The sequence below is a fragment of the Dendrobates tinctorius genome, unplaced genomic scaffold (assembly GCF_039654945.1).
Source record: "Dendrobates tinctorius isolate UK_male_01 unplaced genomic scaffold, ASM3965494v1 ptg000010l, whole genome shotgun sequence".
NCBI lineage: Eukaryota > Metazoa > Chordata > Amphibia > Anura > Dendrobatidae > Dendrobates > Dendrobates tinctorius.
The window spans coordinates 500,801-518,904 of NW_027361678.1; the positions used below are offsets into that span (position 1 = coordinate 500,801).

General features: G+C 45.3%; 1 protein-coding gene across 1 annotated transcript in view; it reads left to right on the forward strand.

The window, feature by feature from the left end:
* The window catches only part of CCDC175 (coiled-coil domain containing 175), a 77,226-nt gene that overhangs the window by 57,166 nt on the left and 1,956 nt on the right, over positions 1-18,104 (forward strand). Inside the window, exons 10-18 of the mRNA XM_073585513.1 lie at positions 980-1,090; positions 1,164-1,235; positions 1,378-1,513; positions 6,375-6,506; positions 8,429-8,567; positions 8,894-8,973; positions 9,480-9,632; positions 11,255-11,357; positions 11,945-11,988. Of these exons, the coding sequence (XP_073441614.1) occupies positions 980-1,090; positions 1,164-1,235; positions 1,378-1,513; positions 6,375-6,506; positions 8,429-8,567; positions 8,894-8,973; positions 9,480-9,632; positions 11,255-11,357; positions 11,945-11,988 (970 nt within the window). The remainder of the gene's footprint in view (positions 1-979; positions 1,091-1,163; positions 1,236-1,377; positions 1,514-6,374; positions 6,507-8,428; positions 8,568-8,893; positions 8,974-9,479; positions 9,633-11,254; positions 11,358-11,944; positions 11,989-18,104) is intronic.

The following is an 18,104-nucleotide window of genomic DNA, read 5'->3' on the forward strand; positions in this document are numbered from 1 at the left end:
GCCGTTACTAAAGGGAAGGTATTCATTGCATTCCACGCCTATGGGAGTGGAATGCAGTGAAAATTCATTGCCTTAAGTAGCTGGCACACTGGAAAGCCCGGCAGCTGCAGGAACCTGGCTCATTATTAACGAGAAATGAATATTTACTCCTTTCCAGGCCCATGGGTATGGAATGGAGTGAATATTCATTTTTCTTTAGCAAGCGGCACAGGAGTTAGCCGCAGCAGCTGGCTTCAGCCTTCTGTGACGCGCTGCTCCGCCGCTGCCGCTCCCCCACCTCCCCATCATAGCCAGAGCAGGGACATCCAGATTATAAGACACATCCCCCATTTTCCTCCACATTTTTGGAGGGAAAAAGTGCGTCTTATAGTCCGAAAAATATGGTACTTACTACGGACTTCCGCTGCAGATATCATAGCACAACAGTTGCACTTTTCATTCTTTGCAGTGAAATTAACACTGACATCCGCATAATAAGTTGACATGTTGTGGATCTCAAACCTGCAGCCCTTGTCAATTTTCATTGTGGATATTTTTTTGCACTGTGTGTGCATGAGATTTCTCGAACTGTAATGCAATATAAAACATGGGGGATATTCCGCAAGTGAATATGCTGCATTTTCACTACACAGAAACTTACCCTTAGGACTGATTCAGACATCTGCGCATTGGACTGTGATGCACAGACCGGCCACAGATCTCCCAACCCGAGAGCGACAGCTGCATGTATTTCTGTAATTCTGTCGCGCTCAAGTTGGGAGAACCGCAGCTAGTCCACACTATGCAATTCATGCTTGGACCGTGTTGTTGTATGGACGTCCGAATCAGCCCTGAAAGGGAGTCTCTGTTTCAAACCTGATAATGATAAGGAACCGTTTAAGCTGAGTAAGGCCTCTGTAATGAATAATTAGAACACAATTTGACACAAGTCGAAGGTAAAAACACAGTTCTGATTTGCACATTATTATATTCGTTAAAGACTTGAAACATCCAGAGCTGCTCTCGACAAGAAACAAGAACTTTTAGGAAACTTAAAAATGGAACTAACAGAGATGGAGCATGACACTGAAAACCTGTTGGAAAGCATGAGGTATGGTACTATTAACAATCCATTTGATTGTCATACACTTGCGAAGCATCATTGCATTAACATATATTTGCAGGATATCCACCGATCAGCTCACCACTCACGTGGAAGAATTCAAGGAAAATCTCACAAACGAACATCAAAAAAGGTCTGATATATTTTATGTGGATTTATATTTTTGCTCTATTATTTTTTTTATTTATTTTTTATTATTTATTGTTGTTATTATGTACGGATATTTTCACTATTTTATATATATCTTGTCTCCTAATTCATCTTTTGTAACACAGAATGAGCATCCAGATTAAAAAAGATGAAGTGACCAAAGAGATGGAGATTTGGAAACTGTCTGAGGAAGTGTTTGTGACTGAAATGAAGAAAAGAGTTCAGCATGGACATAATAAGAGAGCTTTTTTAACACATGAGGTGAGACATAAACCCAGGGAGCAAGTGGGATTAAAGTGTGGACCTAGAAACTACACTGGAAGGCCTCAAATAGAGTTTTCCAGAAATCATGTTCCATAACATGTAAGGCAACAGGGAAGTTCAGGTACCGGGTTTTTTTTTTTTTTAAAGACTAATGTTTATAATCTGTGAATGCAATGCAGACTACAGGCTGCCCAAAACAAATGATAGTCTGAAAGATGTGCAGACAAATGGCTGGGTTACTGTATTTAATTTATTTTACTCATATATATATAGCACCATTAATTCCACAGTGCTTTACAGACATCATCATCACTGTCCCCAATGGGGCTCACAATCTAAATTCCCTATCAGTATGTCTTTAGAGTGTGGGAGGAAACCGGAGTGCCCGGAGGAAACCCACGCAAACATGGGGAGAACATACAAACTCCTTGCAGATGTTGTCCTTGTTGGGATTTGAACCCAGGACCCCAGCGCTGCAAGGCTGCAGTGCTAACCACTAAGCCACCGTTCTGCAGCATCTCTACTTAGGTATTGTTAGAAAGGTGAAGAATCTATATGGCAGTAATTTTATATAAGAGAATTGCCAAAAATGCTGCAAACTCCAACTTCTGTAAGCCTTTCAGCGACTACAGGTAAGGCAGTACTGGAAAGGCTTTGTTCACTCTTTCACTGTAAATCGTTTATTACTTCAATCAACGTCTTATCACCATCGCAAGACCAAAGAAAAGGCAGCAAAAGTATGTGATACTAATGAAAAACAGCTGAAAGGTAAGTTTTCAGTTGTCACTTGACTGTGTATACAAAGAGCTTGTTAGAGAGGCAGAGTCTCTCAGCAGCAAAGATGGTCGGAGGGTCTTCAATCTGTGAACAACTGCGTCTAGAATTGTGGAACAATATCTGAAAAATGTTCCTTAATGTAAAATTGCAAAGTCTTTGAATATACCATAATTTACAATATATAATATCATCAAAAGATTCAGAGATTCTGGAGAAATCCATGTGCACAAGTGACATGGCCAATGGTCAATACTGGATGCTCATGATCTACCAGCCCTCAGGTGGCACTGCATTAAAAATGGGCATGATTCAATCATGCAAATTACTGTGAGGGCTCAGGAATATTTCCAGAAATCCTTTTCTGTGCACATATTTCATGGTGCAATCAACAAATATTAGTTAAAGAAAAGAAGAATAGAAAATCTTCAAACCAAAACTTATTCGTAAAGAGCTGCAGCAATATGGAAAACTGTTCTGTGGTCAGATAAATCAAAATTTGAAATTATTTATAAAGACCACGGATGCCGTGTCCTGCGGACTCGAGAGGAGAGGGACCACCCAGCTTGTTATTGGCGTACAGAACAGCTTTCATCGCAGCAGGGGACAACGTTCTTCTCCCAAAACCCCAGCAGTTGTCTCCACCCTCAGGCCCGGATTGGTAATATAACCAACCGGGCATTTTCCCGCTGGGCCGCTGTCATGTGGGCCGAGGGCGGCAGCGCCCGCTCATCTGGTCGCTTGCCAGCTGATGCGGCCACTGGCCTGGCTGTGGTTCCTGCCGCCGGCCCTCTGCAGGCATGGCGGTTATAGTTTCCAACCGTCCTACTACAGGGAGATAAGCCGCCCACGCCTCCCCATGCACCCCATCCTCGCCCTAGCTTGAGACCTCCCCCCCCGCAGCCACTCACAGCATCGCTTGCCTGCTCTCTTCTCTGTTCACAGGACCTGTGATGAGGTCACAGGAGGGGAGGAGTCAGGGGTCACATGATCAGGAGCCTTTGTCCAGACCTCTCATGTGACCCCTGACTCCGCCCCTCCTGTGACCTCATCACAGGTCCTGTGCACTCAGCCTTGCCTCTTGGTGTCTGCCGGACTCTGCTGTGCTGGTTGTCATGGTGCTGGATGAGGTAAGTATGTGTGGGGTCAGGAGGGGTTTACAGGGTAGATGTAGCAGAGCTGTGTGTGTATGAGGTGTACGGAGTGGAGCAGTGTGTGTAGGAGGTGTACGGAGCGAAACCGCGTGTGTACGAGGTGTACGGAGCGGATCTGGATGTGTCCAGAGAGGAGCCGCGCGTGTTCGAGGTGTATGGAGAGGAGCCGTGCGTGTACTGGGTGTACGGAGAGGAGCCGTGCGTGTACTGGGTGTACGGAGAGGAGCCGCGCGTGTACGAGGTGTACGGAGAGGAGCCGCGCGTGTACGAGGTGTACGGAGAGGAGCCGCGCGTGTACGAGGTGTACGGAGAGGAGCCGCGCGTGTACGAGGTGTACGGAGAGGAGCCGCGCGTGTATGGGGTATACGGAGCGGAGCCGTGTGTGTACGGAGTGGAGCCATATGTGTACAGGATTTACGGAGCGGGGCCAAGTGTGTACGAAGCATACAAAGCGGGCTTTTCCCACGGACACAGGAGTACACAGCGGAGCCCCGAGGAGCATTTTAAAACTCACACATGACGTTCCACCGGAAGTGATATGCTGGAAGCTGACCGGAAATTAGATAATTTCATGAGGAGATTGTGACGGAAATAGGAATGCTTCAGATCCATCACCATGTCCTCCTCCGACGGCGCGGACAGCGGGATCGCCTTGGAATCGGGGATGCCAGCCATGTGAGCGGATCATGATATGTCCTGCATCAGGAGGCTCAGGTGGGCATTACAATGGGAGCCGGGCTGCTATATCTTTATAGAATCTTTCTTTATTTCTTTCTCTCTTTTTCTTTCTTTCTCTGTTCTTTCTTTCTCATTCTCTGTTGTGTCTATCCCTCATTTTGTTTCTCTCTCTCTGTTCTTTCTTTCTCTCTCTAATCTTTCTTTTTTCTTTCTCTCTCTCGCTCTCTGTTCTTTCTATTCCCTCTTTCTTTTTCTTTTCTCTCTGTTCTTTCTTTTTCTTTACTTCTTTCTGTTCTTTCTGTCTCTCTCTGTTCTTTCTTTCTCTCTGTTCTTTCTTTCTCTCTCTGTTTTCTTTTTTCTCTCTCTCTGTTTTCTCTCTTCCATAGTGCCAGTGTGCCCATAATGCCAGCCACTGTGCCCTCAGTACCAGTCAGTGTGATCAGCAGTGCTAAATGGATGCGGTTGGGCGTGGACATGGGTGTGACTAGTTGCGAAATGGATGTGGCCGGGGAGTGGCCTAAAATTTGCACACAGGTGGGGTGTGCAACAGGACAATAGGCAAGCAGCTTGGTGAGGAGGCAACTACTGTTGGTACAATTATTAGAAAATGGAAGAAACACAAGATTACTCAATCTTCCTCGGTCTGGGGATCCATGCAAGATCCTGCATCGTGGGGTCAGGATGATTCTGAAAACGGTCAGGAATCAGCCCATAACTACATGGGAAGACCTGGTCAATGACCTGAATAGAGCTGGGACCACAGTCTCAAACATTACCGTTACACCGAGCCACGACCCATCTTCTATGCTCTTACTGATGGAAGGAGGTTTTTGGCCTAAATCTTGCAATACATGACCCCCCATCCATCCTCCCTTTAATACGGTGCAGTCGTCCTGTCCTCTTTGCAAACAAAAAATGCACCCCCAAAGTATGATGTTTCCCACACCATTCCTTACGGTTGCTATGGTGTTTTTGGAGTTTTACTCATCGTTATTCTTCCTCCAAACACGGCGAGTGGGATTGATACCAAAAAGTTCTATTTTGGTCTCAAATGACCACATGACCTTCTCCCATGCTTCCTTTTGATCAACCAGATGGTCACTTATGAACTTCAAGCGGGCCTTGACATGTGCTGGCATGAGCAGGGGAACCTTGCGTGTCCTGCAGGTGTATTACTAATGGTGCTGTTTGAGACTGTGGTCCCAGCTTTCTTCAGGTCATTGACCGGTCCTCTAGTGAAGTTCTGGGCTGATTCCTGACCCTTCTCAGAATCATCCTTACCCTACAAGATGAGATCTTGCATGGAGCCCCAGACCGAGGAAGATTGAGTCTTCTTGTATTTCTTCCATTTTCAAATAATTGTGCCAACAGTTGTTGCCTTCTCACCAAGCTGCTTGCCTAGTGTCCTGTAGCCCACCCAGCCTTGTGCAGGTCTACAATTCTGTCCCTGTTGTATTTAGACAGCTATTTGGTCTTGGCCATGGTGGAGAGATTGGAGTGTGATTGATTGTGTGGACAGGTGTCATTTATACAGGTTTCGAGTGGGAGAATGTGCAAAATCGTCAGTGTGTCAAATACTTTATTTTCTCCACTGTATGAAAATGGGAAGAACCCTGTAAGCCAAACTAGGCGTGGACATTTAAAGCGTTAATACCTGGTTTATACAGACATGTATATTTTTAAAATGAGTACATCAGCTTCATCAGGTCTAAAAGATTTATTTAACAACGCATGCAGTTTGTAATGCAAAATCTGGTGACAGATCTCCTTGAATATTGATGACGCTGACTTCAATGCTGAAGTCCTTTGCCTGACCTCCCACGGTCAGCAACCAGCACCCTAGGCAGACAATTAATAGACTATTTTGTGCTTTAACTATTTTGAATTTACATTAATATATAACTACTGGGTAGACATCGCTCGTCCACAATCTTTACTACTGGTAAAAATAGAAGAAAGCCTTACTTGCACTGTCTCATGAGGAGAGGATGGAGGCTCTCATATATAATCTTAGAATTTTTGCCAACTATAATAGATATTTGTTTTGTCTGGGTGTGTACGAGGTGTAGATAATCCTTGTCATTCCTACATAATGATGTGTCATTAGATTTATGATTCTTTTAATGCATTTCATATTTTCTGTTCATCGTATCATCTGTTATTGTTCTTATTTTTATCAGCCTAATTTGGAAGAAGAACAAAGATACATGAGGTTTTTTTTTGTTTGTCTTTGTTTTTTTTTTCATTTTTAGGGCAGTCGTCTCCAGAGAGAAGTTGAGAAATGGGACAATGAGATCTGCAGCATAAACGAAGAACAGACAAAAGCAAGCCAGGAATATTCTAGTGAAGTACAAAGTCTGAAGGATCAAACACAAATTCTGGAGGTGAGCTGAAATATATAAGATTTATACATGCAAAGTGGCAAAAAAAAATCAGAGGCCACCTGTAATTATTTCATTGCAGAAAAGGAAATCCAACGGGTGAAACAAGTATTGAACACGTTACCAATTTTCTAAGTAAATATATTTCTAAAGATGCTATTGACATGAAATTCTCCCCAGATGTCGATAACAACACATCCAATCCACGCAGGCAAATAAATCATCCATAGGTGTCCATAAATTAAGTTATGTGTAATAATGAGAGATTACACAGGGAAAAAGTATTGAACACGCTTACTGAAATGTATTTAAATGGGTTGTCCGGTCTAAAAGGAAAAGTCTGCAGTCAATCTGTGTGACTGTAGAGTTTTGAATCATAGAGACAAGTAGAAAAAAATCCAGCTTCTGGCAACAACCTTTAAAAATATGAAAATCGCTTATTAAAGACTAAAATTCCATGGCACATTGCGGAGGACAGGAAACAACATGGCAACGCGATTAGAACGGAAACAGCGTTTTTCCTCATGGCTTTTGAATTCCCCAGTGCACGCACTGTGTGCTGCGAGGATTCTGAGCTGGAAACGTTGGTGATGTATGCATTATGCATACTCCAGGGCAGAAGCAGTCTAGTGGGCACGGCCTCGCTCCATACAAATATATTCAGCGAGTCCGCACCCACTAGACGGCCACGCCCTCGCTCCATACACTTGTGTAACTAGAGGCTGCGTGCACTAAAAGACTTCTACCCAGAAGTATGCATATTGCATACACACCACGGTTCCCAGCTCAGAATCCTTGCAGCGTATAGTGTGTGCACAGGGGGTAATTCAAAATTCTGCAGTCACAGAGTGACTGCAGACTTTTCATTTTGGACTTTAAGGGTGTGTGCACACGCTGCGGGTTCTGCTACGGATCCGCAGCAGTTTTTGCTGCAGTGTACAGTACCATTATGATCAATGAAAACCACAGTGCAGATTTTTCCCCGCGGATTTGCTGTGGTTTCAAAACTGCAGCATGTCGATTCTTTGTGCGGATTCCGCTGCGGTTTGGCACCTTCTCCCTGATAGGTGTCAAACCGCAGGGGAAAACCGCACAAAAACTGCAGATAAACCGCAGGTCTTTTGACCTTCTGATTTACCTGCTGTTTTTGACAAATCCGCGCGGAAAAATCCGCAGGACAATCCGCAGCGTGTGCCCACACCCTTATACTTCATACAACAGACTTTGTTGGTGATTACCGCTTCAAGATGTGTAGAGAAACTAGTTGCAGGCATTGCTCAGGTGTGATTCACATCCTGAAGGTCCGGTGGGCTCCTTCTATGAACGCGGAGCTTTAGGTCCTCCCATGCATGTTCTCTTGGAGTTAGGTGAGGTGATTAGCTTGTCCAATCTAGCAGCTTTTTTTTTTCTTTCTCTGTAACCAATTGAGAGTTTCCTTGGTTTTGTGTTTGGGATCGTTGTCTTGCTGAAATGTCACCCTTGTTTCATCTTCATCATCCTGGTAGATGGCAGCAGATTTTTATCAAGAATGTCTTGGTACATTTGTCCATTCATCCTTCCTTCAATTATATGAAGTTTGCTGGTGCTGTATGCTGAAAAACAGCCCCACACCATGAAGTTCCCACTGCCTAACTTCATTGATGGTATTGTTTTGGGGTAACATGCAGTGCCTTTTGGCCTCCAAACATGGTGTGCATTATGCCATCCAAAGAGTTCAATTTTGGTCTCATCTGACCAGACTATATTCTCACAGTATTTCACAGGCTTGTCTAAATGTTGTTGATCAAACTTTAAACGCACTTGAACATGCTTTTTGTTCAGGAATGGAGTCTTGCATGGTGAGTGTGCATACAGGCTATGGAGGTTGCATGCATTACATATGGTTTTCTTTGAAATAAGTGTGATTTTTATGCCTTGTGTTGTAGGAGAAAATAAAGCATGCAATTTTAGACTTAGAAAATCAGCAAGAGAATCTGGACAAGGACATTCCCATCATGGATGCAGCTGAGGACATATGCAACAAGAAACATGGAGATTATGAAGACCTGAAAAAGAAATCTAGCGGTAAGGCAGCAGACCAGAAAATGTGTGGGTTATTAGCAAAATGGATGGATAGGTTGGGTTATGTTCACATCTGTCTTGAAACTGCCAATGCAGATTCTGTAAAAAAAACAAAAAAAAGGCAAACAAAATTCCATCATGATGGGACGCTGACTATAGTCAGTGTCTATCTTGTATGGGAGTCATCACCTATGTTACTGTATGTTTGTACTTCTGTTCCAATAACAAAACAGAAATAGTGAAACAATAGGGATGATGTGAACAAAAATAAATTCTGACAAATGCAAATTTTATTCTATAAGTGACTTAAAATATCTTATATTTCATAGCCATGAAAAACAAACAGAAAGCCTTGGAAGGATCCATTAACACAATTTCCAGGGATATTGAAGCCAAATGTAAGATAAAGGTAAAGTAATTCTGCAGATGTGCTGTGGATGTGCAGCAGATCCGTACTAGAACTAAACCCATTACCATTTGGGCTAATTTTTCGCAATTCTATCGAAATGAGTACGATGCTACAAGAAAATCTGGAATTCTACATGTCAAAGGAAATGAAATCCACATCCTTTCTTGGAAACCCAACATGTGTGAATATACCCTTTAACCACTTTACAACCGTAAGACATAATTGTACATCCTACATCTGGCGAGCGGAGTCTGAACCATGTGCGGCAGATGCCGGCTGCGTTACACGGTCTGCAACCGCCTGTATCAGTGTTGAGCAGAGCTAACTCAGAATGCTGCCGTTTCACAATTTAAATGCCGCGACTGTCAGGTGCAAATGCTGGTGAACACATGTAATGATTCCTATAGCCCCCCGCAATGCCATATTGGGATGTTGACAGGTTTTCACCGCAGCTGGGGGCCTTCTAAAAAAATAGACATATCTGAACGTTTCTATTCCTTCATCAGGACATAAAGAAGGCTTCTTTAAAAGCTCTTAGAAAATCTGCTTTTGAAAAACTTCAGGGTGATCTTGAAACTTTAAAACTGATTGACAAAGAAATTTATGAAACAAACAGAAGGCTGGAGCTGGTCATCATGGAGAACAGCAGACTGAAATTGGTGAGTAAATTAAAGGGCTTGTCTAAGATATTTGTTATTTTCCCCTAAGATTTCCCACAGAAATGATGGCATAGCACTTATATTAAAAATGCTGCTCCTGTCTAATATTATGACTGTGTGATGACGTTCCATATACAGCCCACATGGATTTTCAGCCGAACTGCACTGCACAGTATATAGAACTGCTAATGTAAGTTTAGAAGCCGTGCTGAAGTTCTAGGATCAGACATGTTTGATCCCCGATTCTTTCCCTGCACTCTAAAAAGTGCAGAAGTTGGATTGTGCGTTCATGATCCCTGCTGTCTCTGCTCTGTCACTTGTCAGGTTGCAGGGATCGCTGACAAATGAGTGACTATCGTGTTCCATGCAGCCTCTATTTACAGTAATCAGGACTGATTATCTCTGCCTATCAGGAGCTATACATAGAGGAGCTGAGAGGAGCAGTGTACTACAGGATGGGGCTGTACATAAAGAGTCTGAGAGGAGGAGTGTACTGCAGAATGGGGCTGAGAGGAGCATTGTGCTGCAGGTTGGGGCTGTACATAGAGGGGCTGAGAGGAGCAGTGTACTGCAGGTTGGGGCTGTACATAGAGGGGCTGAGAGGAGTGATGTACTGCAGGATAGGTCTGACTTCCAAAAGGGGACAGTGGCAACTGAGCAAGGGAGACTATGGCTGTATTAGTACCACAATCTCACCCAACAGCAGACAATTGCAGATTCTCACATGCAGAGGCATAGAGATGTCAGGGCAGCATTAGCTCCGATATCACAGAGGAAGAGTTATGGGAGTGGGGTGAAGTGATGGCAGGTGGAGACAAATGTTTACCCATTACCAGGATGTTAACAAAGGTTTCAGCTGTTTAACTGCATAAAATGATTTTCTGGCAATATAATTTAGAGTTTGCATGAATCGATTTGCATGTCCCATTACTTCGGCCACAGCCGTGGTCTGTGGCTATTATACAGTACTGCCTTTTTTGGCAAAAAATATTTGCAGTGTGATGGACATGTGACGTCGGTGATGACGGCAGGTGAGAGGCAGTACTCCCACTGCCATCCAAGAACAACAGATCATTGTCTTGGACAAAGTAATGGGAATAAATTCTCACCAACTCTAATATAAATGGATTAAGCTGAACTACTACTGTAGATTAGATATTTGAGGTTTTTTTTTTTTATTTTTGACATGTCTCTCAGAAAATGAGCAGCTACAGTACATACACCGTGTAGTGGCCACTCTGGGGTACTGCAGCTTGGCTTCCATTCACTCAACACAGTATCTAAGAACGGCCACTACCTAGTGTACGGAGCTGCGCTGTTCTGGCTCACACCGTGCACAGCCTACCACCGATGGAGCTAAAAAACATCTTATTAGTGGGATATTGTACCCCCACCAGTCTTATAATGACCTAACTGAAGGATAGGCCATCATTATCAAAGTTCTGGAAAATCCCTTTAGAGCATATCAGCTATGTTGGTGGAATCGACCCCCAACTATACATTATGTGATATGATATGGATATTCTATATTTCCAGATGTGTATTCTTAATATAATGGGTTTGAATTCTGGCCTCTTTTAGTCATTGTATGGGTGTCAGTAATTGATTTGATCTCTTTACAGAAAAATGCACAATATAAGGATGATATTAGCACCATCATAGGAGAATCACAAAAACATTTGTCAGCTGCAGATCACTTCGTGAAAGACCAAGCCTCTCTTATTGGTAAGTGCAGGATATCCTATTTATGCAGCAGGTATGGAATTGTTCAGAAAACACAGAATTTACTATGGGCTGAATCACAATAAGTACATAGGAACATGTAAAATATATATTTTTTCTTTCACATAAGAATACGGTAATTGATTTTCACATTTTTAAAGATATTTAAGGTTTGAGAAAAGGATGGAGACTACAAAAACATAAAATCTGCGCAAAATACTGGCGGCTTTTCCACAGCACATCGTTACAGCCAAATGTTGCTTCTAAATCACACCAAGTATAACTTGGGAGTTTTCTTCACCTGTTTCAACCGCAACACCTAAGAAATAATCTGTTTTAGAATTGGTTTGGAGATCAGAAACTATTCAGTGTAATAAGTTTACAGACATAGATGATACATAGGGTACATTATTAGGTTAGATTCACACATCCCTGTGTCATGATCTGAGCATGGAGCGTGATGCACGGGCATAGACGTATATGAGGCTGTCGACTTCGGGTCCAGAGACACGCGGCCGGTCTGTGCTGGGATCAGGACACATGGATCTGTGAATCCAGCCTTAGCCTGATTGATGAATATATCTTTTCAGAGCAACTGCACGAAGGCTGGGTCCAAGACAACGTTGTCTGTAGTGTAAGTATGTCTTGCAGATTTTTTATTCCTATTCACTAATCGTAAAATCAAAAATCAATAAAAAGTCAAACATATAGTCCAGATTATCAGTAAAATGGAGGATACAGACAGAAGAAAAGAGCAATTGCCGTTTCCCGCTGCCAAGCGCTTCATCCAGGTTCTGAGACCCTGGATGAAGCGCTTGGCAGCGGGAAACAGACGTCGAACATTTTTCTCTGTATCCTCCAACGGGTATATAATAAAGGAATACATTTGCTCTTTGCATTTTTTTTTTTTTACAGTGTTTAACACGCAAAATATTTAAAAATGTAACTTGAAAAAAATATGGATTTTTTTAATAGGAAAAAGAGGACAATTTTAATTTTATGTTTCATAGTCTTATTTATTTTAGTTTTACTTTTTTTTTTTTATTTGCACCCAGGGGACTTGACCATTCAATCACTGGTACCATACCCTGTAGTAAATCTGGGGATTTATTCAGACGGAAAATAGGCTGAACTGGATGGACAAATGTCTTTTTTTGGCCTTGCCATGTTACATATCCAACCATCCAAGAAGTTAAGGTGTTAACTGCAGCAATTGATGCTAGCTCTAATCTCTGCATTTAGAGAGGGGTTCTGGTTGCATATGAGCTGGAACCAGCCATGTATGGCATGGGCTTAGCCCATGGAAAGGTGGAAGTGGTTGTGTCCGGTCTCCTATGCTACCATATCTGAGGGTACAATAATAGAGTAAAATGCTGAGCTATGGGGTTGTCCATTAGAGGCGAGTGGCATTACCTCCCTATTCACCTACAAAGACATGCGGACAGTCAGTTATTGTGCATGCGTCTTGTTTCAGTAAGGCCTGTTTTCCCTTCACCCATGACAGCACCACCTGAGAGAGGGATCCGCCCCGCCAGGACAGGAACCTACTGAGACATAAGGGGCGGCACCTCTCCCCCGCTTCAGTTGGGTTCCTGTCCTGGGAATCCCACTGTGGCGGTGCCTGTCATGGGCGAAGAAAAAGATAAGACCCAGGCCCGTCCCGGCGCGGGAAGAACAGGTAGCTTACCTGTAGCGCCGGCCGTCGGGTCCTGGAAGCGCAGTCCCCGGGGTCCCTGGGGCTCCGGGTTCGTGCGGGCGTGGATGGGATTCCGGTGGCTCCGGGAAGCCCCCACCGCTCCGCCCTCCCCTCGCGCACGCCGCATCTCGATCCCCGTGGTAGGGGAGAGACGCTGGCGTCTTCCGGCCGCTGACGTCAGCGGCGCTTGGAATGCTGGGTGCGCCGGCTGACGTCAGCAGAAGGCGACGGTGTAATGGCGCTGGGTGCGACGCCGGCCGGCTTCTGAAGCGCTGAGCCGGCGGTCGCAGGGGGGAGGGGAGGAAGACACTCACCAGGCGGAGGCATGCAATTTAAAAGGAGGAAGACAGCTGTAGATCGGCGGTGCAAAATGGAGTCCGAGCAGGAACGTTCAGCGTCCCTGCCTCCCTCACAGCCCTCTGGCAGGAAGCATGGAAGCCATTCAAGCAGCAGTCGCCCCAGCCGCAGGTCGGGGCACTCCTCAAGGTCCAAAGAGCGCGGGTCAGGTGCTCCGATGCAGCCTCCAAGTCCGGTACCCTTGATTACGGGTGGTGAGTGATCTTCGTGAATGTTAACAGTATATTAATAGGGGTTTTCTATTGTATGCTTCACCCTGTAGGAAAGGCCCAGAAAAGCGGGAAGCAAGAAGAAGAATAGGGATTGTGCTATATGTAAATCTCCCCTAGCAAGAGACTGGCAAAAAGATCTCTGTGCTTTGTGCATTCAGCGGACTATGGCGGAGGAAGCGCCTAGTTTCGCAGCCAATCTAATATCTGCCCTCAGGTCAGAAATGGAAGGCTCAATTAAGTCCTTATTGAAAAAAGGGAAAAAAAGCAGGAAGGATTTCCCTAGTTCCCCCTCAGATTCCGCGTCAGTATCATCTCAGGCGGAAAAATCATCCTCCTCAGATAGTGACACAGGGGGTAAGCCATGTTTCCCTGTAGAAGATACAGATGGCCTCCTAAAGGCCATTAGAACCACAATGGGCCTACAGGAAGAAAGGGTGGCTAAAACCCTAGAGGACGTCATGTTTGGGGGGCTTCAGGAGAGGAAAAAACGAACCTTTCCAGTAAACGCGAAAATCCAGGCGCTTATTGAGAAGGAGTGGAAAAAGCCTGAAAAATCGGGGGCCCTTCCATCCGCCTCTAAGAGACGATAACCCTTTGAATACAAGGATACGGAGGTTTGGGACAAAGTCCCAAAAATAGATGCAGCGGTGTCCAGATCTTCCAAAAGGTCGGCCCTGCCCTTGGAAGATGCAGGGGTTCTTAGAGACCCGCTGGACAAAAAAGCGGACTCATATTTGAGGCACGCATGGGAAGCGACAGCAGGAGGTCTAAAGCCGGCGATAGCGGGCACCTGTACGGCACGCTCCCTCATGATCTGGCTGCAGCAGTTAGAAGAGAAGCTGGCGTCAAGGGTCCCAAGAGAGAAGATCTTATCAGACATGTATCTCTTGCACGGGGCAGCGGCTTTTTTGGCAGATACCTCGGCGGACTCTATGCGATTGACAGCCAGAGCAGCGTCACTATCAAATGCTGCTAGACGCGCGTTATGGCTTAAGGGCTGTCCGGGTGACCTTCAGTCCAAGGCCAAATTGTGCTCTCTCCCCTGCGATGGTCGATTCCTGTTCGGCAAGAACTTGGACGATATTCTGAAGAAAGCAGGTGATAAGAAAAAAGGCTTCCCCAGATTCCCTATGGATCAGAGGAGACAGCCCTTTCGGAGGGGGAGATTCAATAGAGGGCGTCCTCCCGCTGACAGGAGAAGATGGGAGGATAAAAGAAAGAAAGAATCAGGGTTTATGTTTGGTGGAGGCACCTCCACCTCAAAAAAGTCACCACAATGACGCCGGTATTCCAGTAGGAGGGAGATTGGCACTCTTTTTCCAGGCCTGGGAAAAGATCTCCTCCAATACCTGGATTCTGAGCATCCTAAAAGAAGGCCTGAAAATCCCCTTTATTCGTCAGCCAAAACCCGTGGTCGTCATCACACCTATCAGGAAGATGACCCAAGAACAACTGGCCTTAGAAACAGAAATCCTGAGCCTGATATACAAGCGGGTACTGTCCGAGGTGCCACGCTTACAGGAAGGAAAGGGGTTTTATTCACCCCTTTTTCTAATAAAAAAACCGGATCAGTCATTCAGGACAATCATAAATCTCAGACGCCTCAATCTTTGGATAAGGAACCCGACCTTCAAGATGGAATCAGTGACTACGGCAGTGAAGCTGCTACATCAAGATTGCTTCATGGCCGTAGTCGATTTAAAGGATGCGTATTATCACATCCCTATCCATCCAGATTACCAGAAATACCTGAGGGTAGCGCTTTATATTCAGGGCACACTAAGGCACTTTCAGTTCAGGGCTCTTCCGTTTGGCATATCCATAGCCCCGAGGGTCTTCACCAAGGTCATAGCGGAAGTGACAGCCTTTCTCCGGATTCACGATACGGTCATAATACCATACCTGGACGATTTTCTTATAGTGGGCAGTTCAGAGGACCACTGTACAGCACAGTTGACTCAGGTGATCAACACCTTGCAAGAGTTAGGGTGGATAGTCAATTTCAAAAAATCAAAATTACAACCCCTAAAGAAACAGACCTTCCTAGGATTTATACTGGACTCAGAAAGGCAAGAGTGTCTGCTCCCAGAGTCCAAGATAGAGAAGGTACAAAATCTGGCCTTGGCGGGCCGAAACCAACCATATATGACATTAAGAAAAGCAATGTCCCTACTAGGTACCCTAACATCCTGTATTCCGGCGGTCAGGTGGGCTCAGTTTCACACCCGGCAACTCCAGGGGGAGATACTAAGAGCACAAAGATCGCTAAGAGGGCGTTTGGAAGGGAAGCTGGAGCTTTCCTCAAAAACCAGAGACTCTCTCAACTGGTGGTTGAACGGGACAAATCTGACCTTAGGAATACCATGGGACAGACAGGCGACAGATATAATTTTAACAGATGCAAGCTCCTCGGGGTGGGGGGCACACCTAAGGGGCCTCATAGGTCAGGGTTCCTGGACACCTCAAGAAAGGAAGGCATCCTCCAACCTGAGAGAACTGTGGGCAGTGGGCAAGGCCCTAAGCCACTTCATTCCGCTACTCCAGGGTCGAGACGTACGCATCATGTCAGACAACAAGGTAGCAGTGGCATACATCAACCACCAAGGTGGGACAAAATCACACTCCTTAATGGAAGCAGCAACAGACATTCTGAGCAGTGCAGAGGAACACCTACACTCCGTGACAGCCCTACACATAAAAGGGGCAGAAAACATAGAGGCAGATTTCCTGAGTCGCAATACCCTGAGGCAAGGAGAATGGGCGCTAAACCGGTCCATTTTTCAAAAGATAATTCAGCTTTGGGGGGAACCGGTGATAGACCTCTTTGCAAACAAGCACAACAGGCAAACAGAAAGGTTCTGCTCTCTAAACCCGAGGGAAAATCCATGGGCAGTGGACTCGTTGCACATCCAGTGGAACTTCAGACTGGCTTACGCGTTCCCCCCAGTAGCTCTGATCCCAACTGTGGTAAGAAAAATCAGAAACGATCAAGCCAGGGTGATTCTAATAGCTCCATTCTGGCCAAAAAGGCCCTGGTTTGCTCTGCTACGGAAGATGTCCCTCTCCGATCCATGGGTTCTGCCAGAAATCCCGGACCTACTAGCTCAGGGTCCAATATTGCACGCTCAGGTCAAAGGATTCCATCTGACGGCGTGGAATTTGAAAGGTCGCTTTTAATGGATAGGGGGTCCTCCCCTGGGCTGGTGGCCACTCTGCTAAAAAGCAGGAAACCGGTGACTACTAACATCTACGGCAGAACATGGGATAAGTTCCTACAGTTCTTGGGTAAGCCGTTAGGAAAAGAACCCCCGATTAGGGCCATCCTAGAGTTCTTACAATCTGGGTTGCAGATGGGGTTAGCAGTAAACACACTTAAGGTTCAGGTGTCGGCACTAGGGGCGCTCTACAATTGCAAACTGGCATCAGATAGGTGGATAGCCAGATTTATTAAATCCTGCCATAGAGCTAAGCCTATTCCAATACCCAGAATAGCCCCCTGGGATTTAAACCTGGTGTTAGAAGCCCTTACAAAAGATCCGTATGAGCCATTACATCAGCTACCCCTAAAGTTCTTGACCCTAAAAACAATCCTGTTAGTAGCCCTCACATCAGCCCGCAGGATAAGCGACTTACAGGCTCTCTCAGTAAATCCTCCTTACACGCAAGTCTTTCAGGATAGGGTAGTTTTAAGAACAGACCCCAGTTATCTGCCCAAGGTAGTATCAGATTTCCATCGGGGTCAGGAAATTGTCCTTCCATCCTTTTGCGAAAATCCAAAAAATCTGGGGGAGGAAAAATTCCATAGTCTGGATGTTAAAAGGGCTCTCGTAGAATATATATCTGCCACTAGCCAGTGGAGGAGGTCACAGTCCCTATTCGTAGCTTTTCAGGGTGCCAGGAAAGGCTATGGGGTTTCAAAAGGGACTATTGCTAGATGGATTAGGGAAGCCATTAGTGTAGCCTATTCAGCTAGTGGTATCCCGATTCCTGACGGCATCAAGGCTCATTCCACCAGAGCCGTGGCGACCTCCTGGGCTGAAAAGGCAGAGGTATCAATCGAACAGATTTGTAAGGCCGCTACCTGGGCCTCACCTTCAACCTTCTTTAAGCACTATAGATTAAATCTATCCTCCTCTGCTGACTTAACCTTTGGTAGAAGGGTGCTGCAAGCGGTGGTCCCTCCCTAAGGTGTTTCGAAGTCTCCAAAAATCTCTCAGGTGGTGCTGTCATGGGTGAAGGGAAAACCACCATGGTTACTTACCGGTAGCCGGTTTTTCCGGAACCCATGACAGCACCCGTACATTCCCCCCCTTTTTCACTGTATGGGTGTGCACAATTAGTAGGGTGTTTTGAGTGTTGTGGTGTTGGATTAAACATGTAACTAACCGGGAAGTCCTCTCAATGCTCTGTAACCCAACTGAAGCGGGGGAGAGGTGCCGCCCCTTATGTCTCAGTAGGTTCCTGTCCTGGCGGGGCGGATCCCTC